Source organism: Trichosurus vulpecula, chromosome 4 (assembly GCF_011100635.1).
Source record: "Trichosurus vulpecula isolate mTriVul1 chromosome 4, mTriVul1.pri, whole genome shotgun sequence".
Taxonomy (NCBI): domain Eukaryota; kingdom Metazoa; phylum Chordata; class Mammalia; order Diprotodontia; family Phalangeridae; genus Trichosurus; species Trichosurus vulpecula.
Genome location: NC_050576.1, coordinates 132,540,408 through 132,565,791, shown reverse-complemented (window position 1 = coordinate 132,565,791; position 25,384 = coordinate 132,540,408). Strand labels below are relative to the sequence as shown.

General features: G+C 45.2%; 1 protein-coding gene across 2 annotated transcripts in view; it reads right to left on the bottom strand.

Annotated features, from left to right (window-relative positions):
- Positions 1-25,384, bottom strand: part of COQ8A (coenzyme Q8A) — a 71,827-nt gene that overhangs the window by 31,542 nt on the left and 14,901 nt on the right. For both annotated transcript variants that reach the window (XM_036755435.1, XM_036755436.1), the window contains 2 exons: positions 7,744-7,929; positions 1,781-2,182 (listed from right to left, as the gene is read on the bottom strand). In XM_036755435.1, the coding sequence (XP_036611330.1) occupies positions 1,781-2,182; positions 7,744-7,911 (570 nt within the window). In that variant the 5' untranslated portion in view covers positions 7,912-7,929. The remainder of the gene's footprint in view (positions 1-1,780; positions 2,183-7,743; positions 7,930-25,384) is intronic.

Sequence of the window (25,384 nt, the reverse complement as noted above, 5' to 3'; positions counted from 1 at the left end):
CCATGCGTGGGCAGCCTCTGACTCCTTGGGGTGGATGCAAGGGATGGGCTGAAAAACCAGAAAGAATTTTTAAAAGACCAATTTATTTTTTTGTCTTTGATACTAGGTCCCTTGTACTAGTAGCAATACTAGTACCAGTGGTAGCTAGCCCCTCTGCAGTACTCACAACATACCAGGCACTATGCTAAGCACTTTAGCAATATGATCATAGTTGATCCTCGTAACCACCCTGGGAGATAGGTGCTGCTATAGCTCCATTTTACACATGAGGAAGCTGAGGCAGACAGAGTTTAAGTGACTTGCCCAGGATTGGCATTTAGGGCCCAGAGTTCTATGCATTTGGCCACCTAGCTGTCTCTTCTAAATAGGATTTATACAGGGTCTACTATGGGCCAGGCGTCACACCAAGTGCTTTAGCAATCTCAGCCCATTTGATCTAAGTCACTTTGGCTAGAGGTGCAGCAGCTCCCATCAGGCCAATCCCACTACAGATCAGCACAGGACCTTTGACCTGCTCTGTTTTTGATATGGGCTGGTTCACTCCTCATTAGGCAGCCTAGCAGGCCCTCCTGCTGGACCCCACCCCCCTCCTGGGAGAATGCCAGACTGATGCCAGACTTAGGAGGAACAGTGAGTCGGGCTTAGCTCACTGCAGCTCAGAACTCCTGAGTCCAAGAGATTGACCAGCCACAGCCCCTCAGCATCAGGGATTACAGGCCTGCCCTGCCACACCTGCCCTAAAAAGATCAACTAGGCAGAGTGTTTGGGGGAAGGGAGGGGACAGGGGAGTGCTCCTCTAGGCCCACCTCTCCCTGCAAGGCCTATTACCATCAACACAGCATGAGAGGAACTTGCCCACCTGGGTCTGAGGGGAGGGAGGATGGGGAAGAGAACAGGACTTCAAACTTCAGACATTTTTTAAAGAGCTGATCCTGGATCCCCACCCCACAGATGGCTGCAGTATATTACACAACATAGTCTGTACTTTTAGGAGTTACAATCAGATTCATAAGAGTTATATCACTACTGATGGTGATGGTGATGATGATGATAAGATGACAATAACAGTAATGGTACCGCCTTTCTCCAGGAAGAGGCTGAACTGCTCCCTGTACATGGTCACCTTTATCCTCATTTTGAGCCAGAGAACTGAGGTTCAAATCCAGGCTCAGGCGCTAACTCCCCGTGTGACCCCGGGCAAGTCACCTCCCCTCAGGGGGTCAGTTCTGTAAACTGAACAGGGTTGGTAGATTTTAAAGGTCCCTTTCAGCTCCATGACTACTACAGCCTTCCCCCATGAGCCAGCTATCAAAGGAAGCTGTGGAAGACTGTAAAGCCACCATGAAAACCCATGGCCCCTCCCTCTTTCTGCCCCATACTCAGAAATTGCCACAGGAACACAGTACCCAAGCTTTGTCACCCAGTGCACCCTGGGGTAGCTAAGGTTACTGCAGCCCATGAAGGGAAACACAAGGCAGAGGGGAATGGGCCTCCAGAGAAGAACAGATAAAAACTCTCTTTTCTTCCTATACTATAGGATGTAAACTGAACCAGGCTGGCAGCCAAAGCCCCAGCCTCCTTCCTTATCTCCCCCTTGCCCTTCCACCCTGCTTGATGATCCACCTGTTCCAGACAGCAGAAGTCCCACACCCCCTACAGATGCCAGAGGAGAAGCACCCAGTCTGGAGATGGAAGAGATACCAGACCTCCCACCATCAGCAGCTCTCCCAATCCTTCACCCTCCTTCCTCCTAACCCCTGTCATAGGCCCCTTTACATACCATCTGTTTGTGAGGCTTGTTTCCAGTCTGAGCCTTGCTCTGACGGGCTTTCTCAATATCCTCGGCAGTGAGGCCCCCCACAGAAGACTGGTCCTGCTGGAAAAACCTTCGCTGCATGACTGAGGTAGCAAATGGGTCCCTAGAGTCTCCAAAAAGTTTCCCATGGATTTTCCCTGAGGCAGGACCAAAGGGCTGGCCTAAAGCCCCAGCTTCCCTGAAAGGTCCGCTTGAAGTATAGGCAGGAGCAGGGCCCTCTTTGTGGACTTGGCCAGGAAACGGAGGAGGAGGAGGAGTGGAGGCAGAAAAGTCTGAAGGCCCCACTGCCTCTGGCCCTGAGAAGTGGAATTCGGAGCCTGGGTCATCACTGGTGTCCGGGTGGCGCTCTTGAGCCTGACTAATACCCTGCCAAAAAAGCAAACCAAGGTTTCAGAAGAGACAAAGAAGAAGACGCAGCAGAATAACAAGGCTTCGTGAGTACTGGGCCAACCACAGTCCAAGAAGCCACCTGGTCCAGCGCCCTCCCTATGGACAGGACTTACCACGACTATCCTGGGATTTCTTCTACTTTCAGAGGCTCCCTCAATTCCCCACCCATTCCATATGAGCTGGGAAACTGGATTCTAGTTCTGGCTCTAGTGCAAATCTGCCAGGTGGCCTTAGGCAAGTCACTCAGCCTTTGGATTCTTCATCTTTAATACCACCGGCTGCCCCCTGGACCTCACAGGGTTGTAACATAACATGAAGAAGCACCACACCTTATTTGTGGAACACTCTTAGGAAACATTCCCAATAGGTTTAGCTATTCGAATCAATCTAACAGCCATGTATTATGTGCCCGCTACAAGCAAAGCACTATGATAGGTGACAGGAATGCAGAGAGATGAAAACTAACAGTCTTTACCCTCTAGAACAGGGGTTCTTAACCTGTTTTAAGGGATCATGGGGTCACGCGCCCCTCTGACAGTCTAGGGACCTCTTCTCAGAAGAATGTTTTTAAATGTATATGATAAAAGACACAGGATTACAAAGGAAACCAAATATAATGAAACTGCTATAAAAATATTTTTTATAAAACTGAATTCACAGACACTAGGTTAAGAACCTCCAGAAAAGGAGCTTCATCATGTGCTAAGTGGAATATGACATGTATACAAGGAAGTACAAGGTACAGTGTGATTGGAGGAAAGGAGAGACACCCCTCCAGTTTGCCTCTGCCCCCAGGCAAGTGTTGTAGGAAAATCTGAGAAGGAAGAGAATGCTGTCAGTGGGAGGGCCCATAGGAGAAGTGGCATCAGACCTAGTCCACGTAGGGTGGGATATAAATATAGACAGAGGTGAAGACAAGGAAGGAGCAAATTCTAGGCCTATGTGAAGACAAGAAGACTAGAGATGGCAGACCTCCTAATAGCCCGGCTTGGCTGGATAGGAATGATGGGCATAACGTGAAGCAAGGGTGGATCTGTAAGTCAGAGTCAGATTCTGGAGGGCCTTAAACATAACAAATCACACATGACTCCCTCAAGGTCATGTAGTCACTAACAGAGCCAAGCGAGGGTCCCAGATCTTTTGACTTTCAGACCCATGTTATTCCCATTAATTGACCCTTGGTGACCTTAAGCTCTGCTTTCTCACTATACTCTGCCAATTCCCCATCTGAATAATGAGGTTAATCACAGTCACATATGGCCCTTCTAGACTAGCAAATCCTAGGGGAAGAGTAACACTGAGGATGACCAAAACAGAACTCTCAGTTAGCCAAGGAAGGGGAGCATCAAAAGACAAAAGAAAACTGGATTTTGGAATTCATTATAGGATTCGGGAAAGGGCAGATTTATTGACCAATCAGCTTTTTATTATTTATTAAATTCCTGGCACAGAGGGGCACTGAAGATGGACGTAAAAGGCGGGGGGGAAGTAAGCTCTTGCCTCATTTTATCTAGGAAGACAACATATAAACGTATGCATACGTAAAGAGAGACAAAATTATTTTGGGAGAAGACATTAGTAGCGAGAGGAGCGGGTGAGGGTGTAGTCGGGGAGCCTGCATTGGGGAACGGCCAAACAAGTTGTGGCATATAATTATGATGGAATACTACTGTGCTATAAGAAATAAGCTTGATGATCTTAGAAAAATATGGACAGACCTGCATGAAATAATAAAGATTGAAATAATCAGGACCAAAAGCATGCTGTATACAGTAACAACAATCTTGTCTTAAGAACAACTTTGAGTATCTAAGTCATTCTATTACAAACACCCACATTAACTACAAAGGACATATGAAGAAAGTTGCTATCTGTATCCAGAGAAAACTGATAAAGAGAACTATGTATAGAATGGTCATATTTGTGCCTAATGGTAGCTATCTCGGGGGGGTAGCAGGGGAGGGAAAAAATATGATAGCTTTATTATATATTTAAAAGGAATAGGAAGTTGTACAAAACAGATTTGCAGTTTCACATACAATTATCTTTTTTTCTACTCCACTATGTTATGAGAATGCTTGTTTTATTTCTTAAGTTCAGAATAAAATAATTTTTTTTAAAAAGATAGTGCTTAGGCTGAACTCTGAAGGCAAGAGAGGTTTTAAGAAGCAGCATTGAGAAGGGAGACATTCTAGGCATGGGGAGACATCCTGTTCAAAGACAGGCAGGCAGACAGGTGAGGGAGTACTGTACAGCGTAATAACACATAACAATACATAATAATAATACACAGAATACTGTATATGACTTCCTTAATACACCCTATAGTTGTTCAGAGCTACAGTGTGAACAAAAAAGTGCATTAAGGGGAGTAATGTACAGTAAGGCTGGAAAAGGAGACTGGAGTCAAGTTGTGAAGTGTTTTAATGTTGAAGAAAGATGTTTGTATTTGAACTTAAAGGTAATAGGGAGCTACTACTGTTTATTGAGGAAGAGAATAACATGGTTCAGTCTGTGCTTTCTCTATCATTCTAACATGTTTCTCTTAGCTTGTATTCCCTCAGCGCTCATTAAGTGACTGACACTAGGGGAAGACACTGGATAACCTGAGGAAAAGTCAGACCATGATTAAATTTTCAAAGAACAAAAGGAAATAAGTATTTATATAGCACTATCGTGTGCCAGCCACAACCCTAAGTGCTTTTTACAAAGAGTATCTCATTTGATCCTTACAACACCCCTGGGAAGTAGGGGCTTCTGAGTACTCATGCAGTTCTGAGGCAAACGGAGGTTAAGGGACTTGCCCAGGGTCACGCAGCTAGGAAGTGTCTGAGGCTGGATTTGAACTGAGGTCTTCCCGACCCCAGGCCCAGTGCTCTATCTACTGTGTCACCAGCTTCCTTTACTACTAAATTACTAAAAAAGTAATTTACCAATGGGTAACTGAGACTAGCCCACAGTTACCAACCCTTCCAGCTCCCACATGAGAGAGAAGATTAAGAGCAATGACACACCTGATGAAAAGCTAAGGCCCCAATGGGGAGAAAAGGACTTGTCTGAGAGTTAGATTTCTATGACTAGAAGTCAAAGGCCAATCAGAGGCTACCATGTTAATGAAGCCCAGTGTATGTTCCTTCAGGGCAAAGCACCGGGTTTCCTTCCACTCCTGGTGGCCTTTCTCCTCCCTCCTCCACAAATCTGAAGAGACAGACACACTCTCAAGGACATGCCAGTGACCCTTCCCTGGTGGCCCTTTGGAGCCTACTCACTGGCCTACATATTTCCATTAAGAATGCTTCACCCAGAGGAGGACAAGGACCGAGAGAGAAAAGTGTGTCCTGGCCATAGACCCTGTGACTCAGGACAGTGTGACCCTCTATAAGGCTGAGAGAGGAACCTCTCACTTTACAGAAAAGAAAACAAGGGCCTATCCTGCTGAAGTCACACAGAGAATTGGCAAAAGAGCTGAGATTTAAACCCAAGTCATCGGACTCCAAGCCTGGTACTTATGAAAGCACTCAGAAGTTTACTAGAGCTCTTAACTTTTGGATGTTGTTGGGGCTGGGGGCGTTTCTGTTTGTGAATCCATTGGTACAGGAACACTCGCTGAGCCTACATCTCTGCTGATGCAGGTTCACTCCTATTCTACAGTGTTTAGAGTCTGAACGTAGGCTTATCAATATCTTCAAGACAGGCTGCACTCCTCCCAGTGGGGGCAGCACCAAGGAACACACCGGTTAAAACTGACTTCAGAGACCTATCCAACTTACCCTGGAGAGGAGGTGGGGCGGAGAGGGGACAGGAGAAGGAGGAACACGAATCACCCAGTTCTGCTTTCTTTGTACAGGCAGTGGGAGAGGTTTGCCTTTTATGGGAGAATCTGCTGAGAGCTGACCCCACTCCATCCCCTCCCCTCAGCCTCTCTCAAAAGGAAGGGGGGGAAAAAACAGAAATGTTTTCCCAGGGGATTCCCTTCTGTCCCTGAATTCTCCCAAAGTCTGACTGATTCACTGTGGAGAAGATGGGGGGAAAAGACGGCCATTGTGCACACACACCACGTTTCTGTGGGTATGACAGGCATGAAGAAAGGAAGTGGAGGGAGAGTGCTTGACTAGGGAGTCGAGACTCCTCACCTCTCACCCTGGAGCTGCCACTGACTCTGTGACCCTCTGGCCAAGCACTTTAGGCCTGTTTGAGGGAGCTGGACAAGTGACCCATAAAGTCTGTGATTCAAGGCCTGCTCCCAACAAGGTAGGGCTCCACGAAGCATGCCCAGGGCATTCAAGAGAAAGAAAACACAATCCAAAAGGAGAAGAGGAAGGAGATGGCAGCGGGTAAAGTGGGGGAGAGAATAGGGGAATTTCACTACACAAACACCAAACACGCTGCAGCTGAAACGAGGACCCGGGCGTTCTCAAGGTTGTGCCGAGCTCTGGGCAGCAAACCCTGCTAGTAAACACTCTCTGCACTGTCCATTCTTCACTTGCAAAGCTGAAGGAGTTCTGGGCCTTGGCACAAATGGTGAAAAATAATAATAATAATAATAATAATCATCTGCATCCCCAGCCCACACCCTGCCTCCCCCGTCAGAAGGACGGAGAGGGAGGAGGGGGAAAGACTTTCTGAAAACCTGCCTGGCTCACAGCCCAGCAGCTGTGAGGACAAAGGCCAGAGACCAACATGAACAGGAGGAAAGGGCTCCCTGGGCTCCATCAGAGGAGGGCTGCCTCAGGAATATTCCAACACCGGGCCAGGCTCCCACTGACCACTACCCTGTTCTTCTGGGAGCAGGCCTGAAAACTGTGTATGATGCAATAGGCTGAGACCAGCCCAATTTCGAGAGGCCGACAGACAGGCTGTATGCTCGGCAGGCCCACTTTACATAAACTCTAACATTGGGAAGACTCAGAAGGCCTGAGGAAGCCTGGGACTCAGACTCTGAGCCTCAGTCTGTTACATCTCACAGGAGGGCTGTGTTCTGTAGACCCGAGGGGCTACAGAACTGTGAGGTGATGTTATGACCATGAAGGGGAGTCGGGATTGTAAAGAATTCCTTTCAGCTCCTCTAATACACTTAGGAATGGAGGCAGTGTAGTACAGTGGAAAGAGTCCTGGGTTCAAATTCTAGCTCAACCACTTTGCCAGACCTACATCACCTTGGGCAAGGTCCTTAACCTCTCTGGGCCTGTTTCCTCATCTGTAAATGAGACAGGGGCACTAGCTGGGTTCTCGGGTCCTCCTAGTTTTGAAAGCCTAAGATTCTAAAACTTTTCCAGAATCCGATCGATGCATGAAGTGAGGTCCGGCCACCGTTTTTAAGACAGATGAAGCTGCAACTAAAGACGGCATAGCCCTCGCGGCCATGAGGTAAGGCTGCATCTGGGCTCATCCCCTTTGAAAGAATAGAAGCCAGGACACAGTTTTGAAATCCCTGATCCCACAAAGGGTCTTAGGCCCCAGACTGGTGGTCACCATCCATTTAAACCACTTGCTCACCCAGCCGCCAGAGAGGACGTGAAGGAAGATGGTCAACTTACCTGCATTTTTGCCACAACTGTGCTAAACTGCTCCTCGGCTGTGCTCTGCAGGGCCCTGGCTGCTGTGATCATCTCCCCACCAAAGCCCACATACTGGTGGTGGGTCTCTAAAACAGCTGGCACCAGCTTCCCTAAGCCTTTGATCACCATGATGGCGTCTCCCAACATGGTGAGTCTCTGTTAAGGCTGAAAGAGAGGAGGAACAAATCAGAGAAGAGGCTTCTAAACCCAGAAAGAATGGACAGCTCAGATTACTAACATCCCATTCAGACAACTGGACCATCTGTAAGGACAAGGTGACTTATATTTCATATTTACCCTAGGATTAATTAAGACTTCCCTCCCTTTGGTCCAGACTGGCTGCAAGAAGACATGACAAAGATGTAGTCAGAGCCTTGGGCTGCCTTAGCATCTCTAAGGGTAAAGAAGAGCACATTCAGGGCAAAGGTCACCAAGCACAGAAACCCCTGAAGTGTCCAGGTGTAGCCTCAATACGTGTCAGAGGCACCCAGGTCAAGGTCACAAGCATTTACTAAGCACCTACTATGTGACAGGCACCGTGCTACACTCTGCAAACATCATCTCCTTGGACCCTCGCAACCCCGGCAGGCAGATGATATTGTCCCCATCTCGCAGATGAAGAAACTGTGGCAGAAAACGTATAAGTGACTTGCCAGTAGGTATCTACTATTTGAACTCAGGTCTTCCTCAATGCCACCTAGCTGCCTGGGCAGCCCAACACTGTCTGTGGACTCACTCCATTAACTAACCTAATCCTCTCCCAAAGCCAATTCAGAAAACAAAAACCAACCTGATAACAAATTTGGAGATATCCAATGGCTCTTTTCCGTACCATCTACCTCTCCTCTATAGACAGCTACGCTCCCCTCTCCACTCACACGCCTCTTCTCCACCATGTCACACAGCAGGAGCAGGGTCTGGGCTGAAAGTCTGTCCCTTGGACCACAGCCAAGCAAGTGCTAGCAGGCCATACACACGCTCATAAAAATGTTCCAAGCCCATCTACATCTAAGCAAGAGCGAGGGCATCAAACACTTGAGGAATGGAAGAAGCATAAGGAGATGATCAGTGAGGAAAGAACAGCTGTGGAAAAAGAAATTTGACAGAGGATGGGAGGAAGGCCTGTCCTCAAGGAGCTTACACTTTCACACAGCAGCACATAAATTAGCCAGGTGGCTGGTAGACAATTCACAAAGTGCTCTCCCCAGCACAAGGCTCCAAAGTTCAAGTATCGTTATTCTCTGTTTACAGATGGAAAACCTGAAGCTCACTGAGGTTTAAATGCCCTGCCCATGGTTGTACCGCTAGAATCAGTCATATCACCTGATTCCAAGTTCAATGCTCTTTCTACTGTGCTACAAAGACTTTCATAAAGATCACAGGACAAGGGCTGTAAGAATGAAGAGGAGGGTCAGCTGAGCCTTGAAGGAGAGACACAATCTAGAATAGCAGACAGGGCATGGAGGCAGGAAGTAGAGAAGGGTTTTGGGGATAGAGGCGGGGGGATACAACTCAGCCTGGCTAGAAAAGAATCAGTGAACAAGCATTTTTAAAGACATAGATAATTATCCAGCAAAGAAGAGTAAGGAGGAGAACCCAAAGAGGTCAGTTACATGGAAATCCAGGGAGGAGACTGTCTAACAAAGGGGAAGGTGAACAGCACCAAAAGCCCCAGAGAGGCCAAGGAGGATAAGGAGCACCCTAACTTTATAGAGGGAACCATTCTGATAGGTTGGAAAACAGACCAGGGTTCCTTATGTTCTCCTCCAGTCCCCAATGCAATCTGGGTTCAGGAAATCACACTAAGGAACCTGATTTGGAAGCGGGAGGCCTGGTACAATCGGCTCACAGAAAACCATAATGTCTCCTTAGCTTACCAGCACCCCGTCCCCTACTTGTTCAGGGGCAGGGAGCTGCTCTGAGACAAATAACTACACACACCCTGATCAAAAGTGGGTATGTTTTTGCTCAGTGCATGATCCTCTACTCTGGAGGAGAGAAGGAAGAAAAAAAAAAAGCCCATCCCAACACATTGGCAAGGCATACCCTTTGGCTCCACTAGGTCTCCTAGGCTTTTCCTATAAGCAAGGACAGTGAGACCTTCTCCCCAGTTTCTGGGACCAGGAAAAGGTCATGTAATTAAAGCCTGAATCCTGCTGATGGCATCCCTCAGCAATCACCACCCCCCTTTTCCCTCCCCCTTCCCCTGCCCTCGAAGTACAGATGTCAGAAATGCCTACAGAGTACCTGTTCCAACGTAGCTACAGAGGTTTTGTGAAAAGACAGCACAGGCAAGCTCTAAGTCCTGGCAACCGCTCCACGCTGCAGCTATGTATAAAGGACAGTCATTGCAACGCACGAGTGCCTAGTGCCTGGCCACTTATTCTCATTTGTCCAAGCTGGTCTACAGCAGAGTTTCTTAACCTGGGGTCTATAAATTTGGACAGAAAAAAGTCACATCTTATTTCAATATAATTGTTTTATTTGTAACCCAACGTATTTTACTGTATGCGTTTAAAAATCATTCTGAGAAGGCGTCAGCATTCTCTCTGAGCTGAGCCCCTTCATCTCTACTAGGAGTTTTAATAACCCTGGGGTTGTTGGGAGGTAAAACACTCCCTAAGTCCTAAAGCACAAAATAAATGTGCACTCCTATGTTTTTACTAAGATGATGACAATGACAATCATAACCATTTGTGTGACATTATCAAGTCACCTGACCTCAGCTTGTTTTTGCTATCTGTCCAATGAAGAAGTTGAATCCCCAAGATTCTTTCTAGCTCCAGTGACTATGATTCTAATAAAAGGAAGATTGATCAGGTCAAAAGCCTCTGGTTTCAACCTCTTCTTTCATCAAACCTTCTCCCAGGGCAGCTAACAAGAACACATTAAACCTCATTCATCCACCCTCCTACTATTTTGGAATTTGTAATCATTGAAAGTAAATTAATTATACATGGGGGGAGGGATTTACTGTACTGAGGAGGATAACTTTTTCTAGCACCATGGATGCATTAATTACAAATGATCTGTTAATTATAAGGCCCAGGTCTTAACTTTTTATTAATGCCGGCCATCAAAGGTCCCTCTACGAGGCAACTCTTTGTTAGCCTAACTTAAGTAATGACACTTTAAAAAAAAATCTGAGGCTTTTCTCTACTTCAAACAGGCCTTTTCATCTAATTAAAAAAAAATTACTGAACAAAAGCCAATGTCCAAGTAGCCCCAATTTTCCCTGCCTTTGATTGCTTGACACAGTGCAGACAAGACTATATTCAGTCACTGCAGCCTGCTGAGGTGAATTTATTGTTGTAACCAGGGACTAAGAAGGAAAGCTCCAATTGCCCTCCTCATCCCTGGCCATTTGGACTTGCAGATAGGGAGAGAGGCCTCTGACAAGGGAAAATCAGAGAACAGCCTACACCTTCTTGCCTGCTGAATTTCTACCTTCCTTTTTAAAGCCCAACTCAAGTTCACACAGGGTTTTACGGGTCTCCCCCTACTCACCACCACCCTAATGTATCCATCCATTAAGCATTTACTAAGTATCCACCATGCCAGACACTGCCCTAGGAACTAGGGACACAAAGATGATCCAGACAAAGACAAAATAATCCCGGCCTTCAGGAAAAAACAATACGAACACAGAGAAGTAAATAGAAAATATATACGAATTAAATACAAAGCAACTGCGGGGGGAGGGAGAATGGAAGTATTGTCTCTGGGTGTGACAAGAAGGGCTTCACGCAGGAGCTAGGTCAGTAACAATCTCCTACCCCTTTCAAACTTAACATGGCTCTTTTTCCTGTATCTTGCAAATGTATCTCTTCTTGACAGTAAGCTCCAGGTGGGTAAATAAACATTATCTAAACTTTGCATCCCACCAAGAAGACTCTGTATCCAAATATGCACTTTTCCCTGCTCCCAGTATGCACTTAATAGATGTTTGCATATAAAATATTCATGAAAAAATAAAGTTAACCTATTTTTAAATTTAGTTAATTTTTTAACTAACATTTATTCCCCTCCCTCTTCCCTGTAACAAATACGCATTGTCAAGCAAAACAAATTCCCATATTAGCTGCATCCAAAATTATGTGCCTCCATCTGTATATTAAGTCCTTCTCAAAGTAGGTGGGACAGCTACACAGGAACCCTTCAAATAAGGACCACTGGGGAAAGGTACCAACCCACCAAGAATGAAACCCGGGGCCAAGAGGTCCAAACCACAGACGAGCAGGACTTCCCTCTTCAACATGAGCAAGCAGTCATCTAGCCTCTGCCTGTGACGACCCCAAGTCGGAAAAGAACCTACTGCCTTCCAGATGAAGCACGTTCTTTTTAGGAAGCTTTTTCCCTCACTTAAAGCTTAAATATATAAATTTACATTTAATATCGTCACCACAAGCCCTTGGTATATGCAAGGACTATTCTCAGATAGTTTATAGACCTTACAATGATAGTGATGATGATGATGATAACAATTCTGGCATTTACACAGCGCGTTAAGATTGGCGAGGTGCTTTACAGTGTTACTTGTTTGATCCTTAAACAACCACCCTAGAAGGTAGGTGTCATTACTGTTCTCATCTTACAGATGAGAAAACTGAGGGAGACAGGTTCATACAGCTACTAAGTCTCTGCTCCAGGCCCAGCTTGGCATCCAGGAGGAGGAGGGAGAGGGGTGAGTGTATACACATAGTGCACATGCACACTTCCCACCCAGACTGTGCACTCCAGGGACCCAGAACGCTGGGGGTTAGGAGATGCCCCTGATGCTGACATTAATTGCGCTCAACGGGGCTTTTAAAACGGAGTCTGTGACTGCTTGGTGGCCACCATGCCAAGAAGAGCCCAAGTGGGACGGGGAGAAATTGCTCCCCCTGGGCCAAAGCATTTCCTCTTTCCCTTGAGTGTCTGGGCATCGTGGTCACAGCATGCCAGAGGCAAGGAGGGACCTGCAGGAACCCTATCCAGAGAGAAGGCTCAGGTGAGGCCCAGGTTCAAATCCTGCCTCTAACACTACCGGTGTGACCTTAGGCAAGCGCCTTAGCACTCTGAGCCCTAAATTTCTCATCTGAGGGTCCTCTTGGCCCTGGATATTTGATCCCAACTCTAAACGGTTGATTAATACATATATCTTCATGATCCTCTGTGACCAGTCAGTCAACAAGCATTTATTAAACACCAGAAGGACCACTTAAGCAAGTATTCTGTGCCAGGCACTGTGCTAAGCTCTGAGGATACAAAGAAAGGCAAAAACACAATGCCCACCCCCAAGGAACTCACAGTCTAATCGGGGGGAAGGGAACAGGGGACAACATGTGAAAAAAGGCACAGTAAACTCTTCATTAACCAGAATACGTCCAGGGAATATGGGGCTGTGGTTAACCAAGTGTTAGCTTTTTTTAAAAAGGTGTTCACATAAATTTGGGCCAACTGCAGCCCAACCCCACTCAATAACTACAAACTGTTCTTCCAGTGGCCTAATGGAGGGCTAGATCTGGGAATCAGGAAGACCTGGTCTGACTCTCACTTCATATACTTGCTTTGTGACTGACAAATCAGGAATACTCTCTCAGCCTCTTTTTTCCTCCTTTGTAAACTGGAGATAATGCCCAGATGAAATAATGTACGTACTCTTAAAATATTAAGGTGCCAAATAAATATCAACTATTTTTAAAAAAAATGACAATCCATTTTATTGTTTGGTTCAGTCACTGCCCCCTTCTCTTTCCTCAAACTGCAAGCAAACACTTAGAACAGTGTCTGGCACACAGTAGGTGCTTAATAAATGCTTATTGGTTGATTGATGTAAGAAAAAGCTCTTCATTAGTTAGGTGTTCTGGTTCATTGAATTTTTACCAGAAGAGTCAAAAAAATCTCATCTGAAGACAAAAAATGATACCACAGGAAATCCTCATTCCAATTCTCCAAACAAAATGCAAAATACGAAAATACAAAAAATACAAAAAGACCATACCTCACTGCTGCTATCAAGAGTCACACAGCCTCACATACTACAGGGGAAGGTAAGCAATTTCTAGTCAAACAAGCCAACCAAAAAAAAAGTACTCTTATGAACTCACTTCTGCATCATTTTTAATTCAGTAATTCAATTCAATAAATACCAAGAATTTCTTTACAATTCCCTGCTTTGCAGATTAGATGACAGAGGCTCAGAGAGGTATCTGTATTTGGCTGAAGTCATGGGCCTAGAAAGTGGCATCCGAGCCCTCAGCACAGGGCCTGGCACAGAAGACGCACTTGATCAGTGCTCCTTGACCGGTATCAAACAATCTCAGAAGCAGAAGAAACCTCAGGAGGCATCTGGTCCAACCCTTATGAATCCCCTGTACAACATACCCAAAGTAGTCATTTTCTTTGAAGATCTTAAGCACGGGGGGCAACAGCAAGTAGTGGAAACAGGTCTAGACTTGGAAATCAATGAACCTAAGTTTACGTCCTGGCTCCAACACTGACTGGCTATGTGAACACGGACACGTCACTCAATCTCTCTGGGTCTTAGGTCCTTCATCTGTAAAGACAGAACTGATAACAACTACCAGCACTTATACAGAGATTTAAGGATTACAAACTGCTTTGCAAACATCATCTCATTTGATCTCTACTACAACCCTGGGAAGTTAGGTGCTATTATTATCCCCATTTTACAGAGGAGGAAACTGAGTCAGACGGGGGTAAGTGACTTGCCCAGGGTCACACAGCTAGTACACGTCTGAGGCCAGATTTAAACACAGGTCTTCCTGACTCCAGGGTCCATCCGCTGTGACAACTGGCTGCTTATGTAATCCCACCCATGGTATGGGGTTGCTCACAGGGTTTGCTGTGAGGAAAATGTTTTGGCACCCATAAAACATGTCAATGTGAAGTGTTATTATTACTGTGACCTTTGGAGTCTTTTCCCAAATTGTCAAATGAGGAGACTGGATGAGCATTGTAAACTGGATGGCCTCTGAGATCCCTTTCAGTTATAAATCCATACTCTGATTTTACATCACCCATTTTTCCAAATATAACCCCCCCACACACACTCAGAGAGCCCTCCCTTATTACAAAGATGGACTGAAAGAATAAAAAAGCAGGAGGAGGGTGGAGGTGGGGAAGGAAGGCCATTCAGTAAAACTAACCAACATATCAGTTGAGTCTGACGGCCAATGTTCATGGCTCCCCCACGACTACAAGGAAAGGAAGGAGTTGCATTTTCTCATGCCTTCTTTCAGGTCAATCTTGGCCTTTAAACAACATTTGGAACTGCCGTTCACTCCACTTACATCGTTTTGGTGACTGCATCAATGGTTTTCCTAGTTGTACTAACTTCATTTTGCATTGGCTCATCTAAGTCTCCCCATGGTTCTCTGAATTCTTCACATTTGTTGTCTCTCACAACACAATAACATCCTATTATATTCACGCACCTCAATTTGCTTGTTCCCAATCATGGGCATTTACCCTGTTTCTAATTCTCTGCTACTGAAAATGGTACAGCTATGAATATTTTAGTGTATATGAGATCTTCCTTTCTGTCTTTGGGGCAGATAGATGCTTAGCAGTAGGATCTCTGGGTCAAAATACATGGACTAAACATTTTAGCTACTTCCTCAGTAAACCCAAATTGCTTTCCAGAACAGTTGGACTAATTCATAGATGCAAGAGACCACCAATGATGTTAAGACCCTGGCCTAAGGAAAGGACAAGTTCACTAGAGATTTGTTTTTATTCCCCAGCAACAGGCTGCTCTGCTTAAAGGTGACTCCTAGGAATTATTTCCTTTTTTAAAAAATTATGATAAAAGGGAGGAGAAATAGAAGGAATATGGACCCTGGAGAGAAACAGGCACTGCCTCTCATCTTAGCTCTACCCTCAAGAAGAAAGAGAGAAAAGCAAAGAGGGCAGCCTCTATGTGGAACCCGAGAAAGAGAATTTTGCTAATGCAAAGAACTACTAAAAGAGGCTTTTCCAGTGCTCTCATCAAAAGGCTGCTCACGTTTTTTCACTCTCTGCTCTCTTACTTCTGCACAATTCTGGTTCTGACCTGAAATGGAAGTTTTTTATCCTCTCCCTTCCTTTTCTATTATCCTCTTAAGAATATGAAAAAACAAACACACACTCACATACACTCCAATAAATAAGATTAAAAAGTATCCAGGATCACAGGCTCCCTAGGAGGCCTGTAAAATTCCACTTCAAGAAGTTTTCTGAAGGAAGCTAGGGATGCCTGGGGGAGGAGTGTTTACTGCTGGTACTGGATGTAGACCTGGGAACAGCTTTTCTCTTGTGATTGCCCAGTAGGGGAAATGTTTCTTGTACTAATGCACTAATTTCTTCTTCGCTTTTTTATTAAAATTTATTTTCTTCTCATCTTTTAAAGTTTTGCTTTCCTTTTTTATTTTTTTTTAAATCATCAGGAAAAAAAGTAAAAACTGGCTGTTTCTTACAACTGCTCAGAAGGGAGGAAGGGGAGAATGAAATGCATGAATGGAAATCTGAACTACCTATCTATACCTCTCTGCCCCTCACTTCTGCAGACCTGTCACTCAAACAAGGATCATTCCAGAGTCTTTATACAATTTAAGGGAGGAATCTCAAGTTTTGTGCTGGATGGAAATATATGCTCATCAACTGTCTCAGACAAATGAACAAACAAAAATGCCACATAAGAGCACACACCTACACACAGAGCAGTAAACCCCATTCCTTCTCCCAGGCACAGACAAAAACCGGTGAAAAAGATGCACTTGTGGTGAGAATCCCCAGTGTTGCAGATGCTCATTTTGGTTCAGGGATGTCTTAACCCAAATTCTAACAAAAAGTCTGTTTCTCACACAAAGTATAGCCTAAATGACCAGATATTTTAGCACTGACTTTTAAGAGAAGGGACAGGACAGGGGGAGAAGGGGAGGGGAGAGGAAGAAAGGACAGATGCACACCATCTGCTTTATTTAAAGGCAATAATCATTCGATTCCTAATGACCCACCATGACTCTCAAGGGCTTGCTCCGGTGGGGCCAAAAAACAGGTCTAGACTGAACAGCTGGCCCTCGCTCACTTACTGGCCAGGAACCATTTGGATACTAGTCAGAGGTCTAGAAATAAACTGTGTGTGCCTACGTGAAACCGCAGCCCTTCATCAGGGGACAACAGCTCTGAACAGGATGCCCCAGCACATGTGAAAACCCAATCGTGCCCTGGCTGACAAAAACTTCATAGATCTGATCAGAAGGATGGAAAAGCTGTAAACACGCTGCCCATACATAAGGTCACAGCTGAAGAGAAGGCCACAGCTCGTGCGGTTTGGTTGTTTCAATCAAGATGGAGCAGTCTAATGCCCCTAGTGTTAAAGGGAACAAGGACACCCCATGCCAGGAGCTTCCCTGTTACAGTGGAAGGCAGCAGGGTATAGGGGGAAGAGATTTGAGTTGCAGGAGTCAGTTTATCCTGACAATAACCCTAAGAGTCTGGATAAGTCATTTAATCCCTGTGCCTCCATCTCCTCATCTGTAAAAACACAGGGACAGGATAAGGTACTCTACCTGGGATTTTACTGGCTTAGGTCTCTCCTTCTCCCAAAGCAGGTCTACACCTTCCCCGCAACTAGCCTTAGAGGGCCGCCGAGAGCACTGAGGAGGTAAGCAACCTGCCCAGGGTCACGCGGCCAATATGGGTCAGAGCCAGATCTGTCCACTGTGCTGTGCTGACTATCCTCTTCAAGAGCTGCTGTAAGTACAGTACTCTGCAGTCAAGTCAAGAAGCATTTATGAGCACCTACTCATATGCCAAGTAGGAGATACAGAGAAAGGCAAAAATAATCCCTGCTCTCAAGGACAGCAAGATCTGATGGAGGAGACGGCTAGGTGCAGACAGGATAAACTGGAGACAATCTCAGAGGGAAGGTGCTAAGATGAAGGGGAAGTGGAGAAAGCTTCTTGCAGAAGGTGGACTTCAGCTGGAATACGGGAAGCCAGGGAAGCCAGAGACAGAGGGGACGTGAAGGGAAAATATCAGGAATCAGGAGATAGATGGTGTGGGCAAGGAGACCACTATCATTGGCTTGTGGAGAGAGTGGAGAGGAACCGTACCTAAGAAGACTGAAAATCCAGGAGGGGGTCAGATTATGAAGATCCAAAGGATTTTTATATGTGATCCTGCAAGGACAGGAAGCGACTGGAATTGACCGAACAGGAGGCAAAGAATGGAAGTGGGGAGTAATACAGTCAGATCTGGGGAGTGAGGAAAGCTTGGAGGCAGGGGGACCAAGCAGCAGGATACTGCAGTAAGCCAGCCAGAAGGGGGATAAGGGCCTACCCCAGGGCAGTGATGGCAGTCTTGAGAGGACAGAAGGGTGAACAGCCCTTAGAACACTATACAAATATAAGTTATTAAAATATACACTATCCCCTCTAAGTACATGGCAGAAAAAGAGTCTTTTTCTGGGGACTCTGCAATGGGGAATGAAGAAGGGAGGCATTTGAAGGGGCTGCACTTAACCCCTAAGGTCTCTTTCCTATTCTAAATCCTATGTATTTGTGCTTCTTGTTTCATAAAGAGCCTCCCTTCTCTTTTCCACCCACAGCCCCTCAGGTGGGTGGCCTACATGGTCTGCCTCCTTTGTCCCTACGAAGAAATGGACCACAAGCTGTTTGTAGGACTATGGCTCCTAGGGTCCCAGATTTAGAACCAGAAGTGCCTTTAGCCATAGGATCACACATTTGGAGCGGGTTGGGCCATTACAGGTCACGTGGTCTCATTTTAAATGAGAAACTGAGACCTGGAGAGTTTGTGTGACTTGCCTAAGTTGGCCAGAGGAGTAAGTGACACAGCTAGGATGTGAACCATGCCAGTTAAGGAATATGAAGTTCTCATGACTTGTTTTAAATCACAATGGTTTTACTTGTTTGTTTAAATAAGGTATGACCTTTCTGAGTAAGTCCAAACAGACCAGCAGGAACACGGTAACTCACTCCTCCAAAGATTTGAATATCTAACAAGTGGCCTCACACTGTCTCCTCTATAATGCTAAGAACATACCCACCTATGTTATGTTAAACTGGCCATTCCCTGTGCCTGCCCTCCTCATCTCCACCTTTGGGTCCTTCTAGTCCCAGCTCAAGTTCTACCTTCTGCCAGAAGCCTTTCCTGATCCCCCCAATGCTAGAGCCTTCCCTCTGAGAAGAGCTCCAATCTATCCTGCAGATACCTTGTACGTACATAGTTGTTTGAATGTTGTCTCCATTAGCCTGTGAGCACCTTGCCTTTCTTTGTACTCCCAGTGTTTAGCATGGTGCCTACCAGTGGGTGCCAAATAAATATACAAATAAATAAATGCTAACTGAACTGTTTTACCTGATTAGGCATAATTCTTGGACTATGAAAATCATTGGATTAAATGATGGAAGCCAGGAAAATTATCTTCCATTTATTCATTCATTCATTCACTCACTCATTTATTTGTTCATTTACCAAGCATAAGACGTCCATTTTATCTGTAAAATTGAGGAGGCTGAACTTTAAATGATCCCTAAAGCCCTTTTCAACTCTAAATTATTCAGCCCTGTGATTCTCTGTTCCAAGGGCACACTATTTGCAGAACACCGTACTAGGCACTGGAGGAGTGCCTAGTACACACATTCAGTAGGCTATAAGCACTTGAGAGGACCCACACAGAGTGATCAGTTCTTTGCCACCACAAAAGGAGCTGCTATAAATCTTTTGCACGCAGGACTCCTTTTCCTCTTTCTTTGGTCTCTGTGGGGTACAGGTTGGGGAGGAGTATCACTGGGTCCAAAGGGAAGCATAGTCTAGTAACTTCTTTGGCTTAATTCTTTCCAAAATGGCCAGTTCAATTCCTGATTCCACCCATAGTGCACTGATGTGCCTGTTTTCCCTCAGCTCTCCAATACATGTTATTTTCCAGTTTTTGTCAGTTTTGCCAATCTGATGGTTAGAGGCAGAACTCTGATCAGTGAAATGGTGAGCCATGACGCCAAAGCAGCAGCACTGAATTCAAACAGAAAGGGATCCCTGGAGGCTGCACACTTAGAAATCCACAAAGTAACATTATCTACTGTATTCTGTTTTTACTTATTTTGTCAAACATTTCCCAATTATACAGAAAAGTGATGGACTAATAATATGCAGAATGGGATACATGTTTATGGGCAATGTGGGAATTGATTTTGCTTAACTATGTACTATTGTTTTAAAGGGTTTTGTTTTTATTTGGAGGGGGGAGGGAAGGAAAATAAATGCTTGTTAATTGAAAAAAAAATTTACAACTCCTTAAAAAAAAGAGGGGTAAAAGTCAGAAAGGACAGACAAACACAGGAAGAGTAAAACTGGCTATTAAAATCTAGCCTTTTCTCTCTTCTTCCTTGATGAGAAGAAAAGACTAAGAACCAGGCCTTTAAATGCTAACCTATTGCACACAATGTCATGACACCAATCTGAAATCCCTGTTTAAAGGCCTCGTTAAACCTTCTGTTTAAGTGTTTTTGCTCTGGCAGGGATAGGAGCCTTTTGGAATATACTTGTCACACCAGGGTAGTAGAATGGGGCTCAGATCCAGCACTAAGGTCCCTCTCAGCCCTAAAATCCTATAAACTCAGTGAGAGCAAGGGTAATGTGCATGAATGAGGCCAAGACTAGATTGGGCCCTTATTTATAACTGCAGGAATAAGGGCTTTGTACAGTACCACCAAGGGCTGAAATGACCATATGACTCAAGAAAGCAGAGACGGGAAGGAGCCTGGCTGTTATTTAAGTCACTGAGTGATGTCGATGTGCCATTTTATCATTCAAGAGAAGAACTAGAAAATGCCTCTGTGTCCGCCACATACTCTGAATGTTCGGGAGGAGAAAAAGGCAGGATATAAATACATGCTATTATTACTGACCAACTTCCAACTGGTAAGGAAGGCAGGTCAGCAGCCAATTTAAGGGGAAAGTTGCATCAAGTGATTCTATTCCCAGCTTGGAGAAGGAAGGGGCTGAATGGTGAGCACGTATCAAGGTCCTTTAACATAAGATGCAAACCCATGCAAAAGAGATAAGGCAAAGGAACTCGGGCTTCCCCCATCTCGGTTCCTATTTAAGAGAAGGTTTTCCCAACAAGAATTCCATGGTCATCAAGGGTGGTAATAAAAGCCCTTCCAGAGATCCCCACCCTGAAAAGGCCTACAAAGGTTGGTTATTCTCCCCTGCCCCATCTGGTATTTTGAAAGGGAGATTAAAGCTCAAAGAAGAGAGCTGGACAAGCTGTCAGCCTATTGCCAGGATCATTTGTATGCCTTTTCTATTTCTTAAATCTGACCAGAACTGTTTAGGCCTACACACTATGCATCCATTCAATCAATAAACAGTAAGGTGCTACTATGTCAAGCACAGTGCTAGGCACTGGTGAAACAAAGACAAAAAAGTAGTCTCTGTCCTCTAGATGCTTACATTCCATTGAAGATAAACAAGAAGAAACCAGATAAATACAAAATACACACAAAGTGGTTTTAGGGATGAGGCTGAGGATACTAGCAACTGTAGCGATAAGGATGAGCCTTAGTAGGGGATTCCACCTGGGCTGGGCAACCCAGCGGGTAGAGGCAGCGCATTCCCAGGCACATGAGATAATCTGTGTAAATGGGTGGGATGGCAGGAAATGGAATTTGTCACCAGGTCACAAAGAGATGAGGTGGCTTCTCATTTATGGCCTTGGGTTTAGAATGACTTGGCTCTCTCCTTTCCCACCAGAACTTGTGGTTGTCTTTTGGGAATGGGCTGTAGGGAACAAGCAGGCTAGTCTGGCTGGTGTATGCAGAGTCATACTATGCAGAACTTTCACTATTAAAGAGAGGGGTTATCTTTTATCCTAGAGGCAACCAGAGACTGCTGGAGTTTCCGGCGCAGGGAAGTGGCAGGTTCAGATCTGTTCTTCAGGGATAGCAATCTGGCAGCTGTGTGGAGGAGAAACTAGAGAAGGGAGAGACTGGGGCAGGGAGATCGATTAGGAAGCTACTGAGGACCTGAACCATGAGTGTGCAAAGAGGATGTATGAGGGGCACCGAGGTGGCAAGACAGACAAGAACTGGCAGGTGAGGGACCAGACGTAGGGCACGAGGGAGAGTGAAGAGTTTAAGGTGACTCTAAAGCGGCGGCAACTACAAGGATGGTGGTGCCCTTAGTAGAAACAGAGATATTAAGGAAAGAGAAGGATTTGAGATGAAAGATGATGAGTACTGTGGACATGTTGATAAGTCTGAGATGCCCAAGAGACATCCAGTCTGAAACAGACAATAGGCCGGTCACGATGGAAGGCTGGAGCTGAGAAGAGGCACTAGAAATGGACATGAGATGATACTTAAATCCACATGAGCTGAGGAGGTTGTTGAAAAAAACGTACAGAGAAGAGTAGAGGGCCCAGGACAGAGCCCTGGGGCGTGCTCATAGTTAAGGTTCAGATCCCACAAAGAGGACTAAGAAGGAGGAGCCAGCAGCCAGGAGAAGAAGCTGGAGAGCAAAAGCATATACAGTGTGGGTGGGGGGGTGGTCAACAGTATCAGACGCTGCAGAGGTCAAAAAAGAGCAAGATTAAGAAGCCATCAGCTCTGGCCATTAAGACGCAAGTGGTAACCTTGGAGAGAGCAGTTGCCAGGGCTGATAAGCAAGGGAGCAAAGGAAATAATGGTGGCAGCATTTGCTAGACATGACTGCACAGGTATCTAGAAATGCCCCTGCATTATCCACATGCAAAGTGAGGGCAGGCTTCCCCTGAACACAGCAAGAGCCAAGGACTTGAGATAGAGGTTACAGAGAGAGAGCACAGTCTAGAGCCCCAGCTCTCTGCTTAGGAGTCATGGGACCTCAGGCACAACTTCTCTGCACTACCATTTCCTCATCTGTAAGATGGGAACAATGATAACTGCGCTACCTACCTCTGAATACTGTGGTAAAGAAAGCACTGTGTGAACCCTAAGTTACTCTGGATCACAAAGGACAGTAAGCTGTAAAATCAGGGGAAACATCATAACAGGCAACAAATATCTCGGATACAGAGAAACCAAGCTGTTTGTCCTTACAGATGTCCCTAAAGTGTTCTTTCTAAAGGCTTTCTTTCTATAAGGATTGAAATTGGGGGAAGTCAACATAGACTGGAGTTCAGGAGAAAAGCAAGTTCTCAGCAGGAAAAGCTGAGAGAAAGTCCTCCCTTGATGGAACAACTTGGGTGACTGTTCACTGAAGAAAGCCAGAGAGAAAGCAGGTGCGTGGCTAAGAGGCAGAGAGGTCCTCTTCCCCTCCTCCACACCATTGTCTCCTGCTCAGCACTCTGCTACAAGAGCTGGATACAGAGAACAGAAAAGGGGTCCTGAGGGGGCAGGGCCCAGGAGACAGAGGTCACACAGCTCATGAGAACCACCACATACCATCCCCACGGCCAGCTTTGCAAAATTAGGCTGAACTAGCTCAGGGCTTTGCCTGTAATAGAAATGTCACAAATATTTAACTGAATTTATTAAAATGATCTAAGTCGCTTCTCTACATAAACAGATGGGGTGGCCTTTTTATTTCTGGACTTCAGCCTAGGACAGCTCAACTAACTCCTTTCCTATTGGAGCAGACAGTTTTATTTTGGGAATGGATTGTGTGGTACAGTAAGAATTAGATGTGTCACATTTTCCCCCCTCACTTGGGGGATAATGGGGAAAAGAGGAAGGAGGGGCAGGAGACAGGGGCTTAAGAGCGGTCACTGTTTATGCTATTATGTGCCCAAAGGCTAGCCACCTGGCTCTCACAATAGAACATGAGCCAGGGATCCTTGGAAAAGAAATTAGCTGAAAGTGCCTGCTCCAGAGGCACTGACCGAGGCAGAAGAGACCTCTGCCTCATTCTAACCAACTGGTTTGGACTTCTTTCAACATTGACCAGGTGTCCATGTCAACACAGAACTAACTTTCCTCTTTAAAAAGCTAACCACACTGACCAAGGTGACCCTATCATATATCCTGCAATTTGGCTTCTGCTCCCCCTCCTCCAATGGAACCACATTCTCAAAGGTCACAAGGAAGCTCACAAAATAGAATCTGAACTTAGCACAGGAATGGCCCTTGGGAATTAAATAGTCCAAGTACTTTATTTTAAAGGTGAGGCATCTGAAGTCACTTAGCCAAGAACATACATGGTCACACAGTCACCACTCAGTGGCAGAACAAGTTTAGATTGTAGATCTCCAAGGTACTTATCTCTCCTGTGCTATAAGGCCAAATTCTAACTGACAAACCCAACGATCTTTTCCACCATCTTCCCTCTCCTTGACCTCTTGTCCACACTGACACTATCAACCACTTAAAAATGTTCATTTTTTTGGTTTCCATCACAAAAATCTCAGAACAGGAAGGGTCCTCAGGGAGGTCATCCTTATCCACATAACTAACAATTACAGTTTTACAAGGTATTTTATACATATGTCACAGTTACCCTCAGAATAACTTTATGAGGTAGGTATTTCAGATATTTCCATTTTAAAGAAGAGGAAACTGAGGCAAACAGAGGTTAAATGACTTGCCCAGGGTCACACAGCTACTAAGCATCTGAGGCTGAACTGACCTTTCTGACTCCAAGTCTAGCGCTCGATCCACCGTACCATCCCACGGCCACCACTCATGGGTTCTTCATACTCAACTATCTATCTCTCCCATATTACACAGCTGATTTTTTTAGTCAAAATGTACTACCATATATTTATCCCTATTGATTTATTTTCATTACATTTGGTGTTTTCACCTGTAAAGATCTTGGTCGATCCTGATTCTCTTGTTCAGCAGATGAGTTATCCCTTTCTCCCAAATGTGTATCTCCTGAGAATATGATAAGCATGTCATCTAAATCTTTGTCCAAGCCATGGATAAACGTCTTGAACAGAGCTGGGCCCCAAATAGATCTATTAATGACCTTGCAGGCTGGCATCAGTCCATTAACCACCAATCTCTAATTCTGTATCCAGTTCTGAACCCTACCTGGATTATAATCTGTCCACATCCGTCTTGTTTAAATGCTCTGCTAAAATACAAGCAGAGCCGTTCCCCAGTCCACCAACCTAGGAAGCCTGGCCAAAAAGAAAGAAAGGAGGTTCATCACGCATAACTTGTTGCAATGACTGCTGTTTCCCTTCTCAAGTGCACACAAATCTTTCCTTCACTAACAGGTTATAGAATTTTTGCTAAGAATTAACTACATTTTCTGTCACTTATTCCTATCCCTCTGACCACTCCTTTCAAATTAACCCTCCTGGTAGAGTAGTGGAAAGAACAATGAACTGGCAATCAAGTGACTCAGATTCTAGCTCCGGCTCTGAGAAGCCATGTGACCCGGGGCAAGTCTGCCCTGCAGAGGATGCCAATGACCCCAGTTACCACTCAGTGCAAACGTGTTTTTTTTTTAGACCCTTCATGCCAGAATAACAGAACACTAACACTCAGAAGGAGGGATTCAATATTTTAGGCTTCTGGCAGAAATCAATCAATAAGCATCTATAAACGAACGGCCTACTAGTATCAGGCACTTCGATAAATACAGGTGGAATAAGTACAAAGAATGAAACAATGCCTACTTGCAA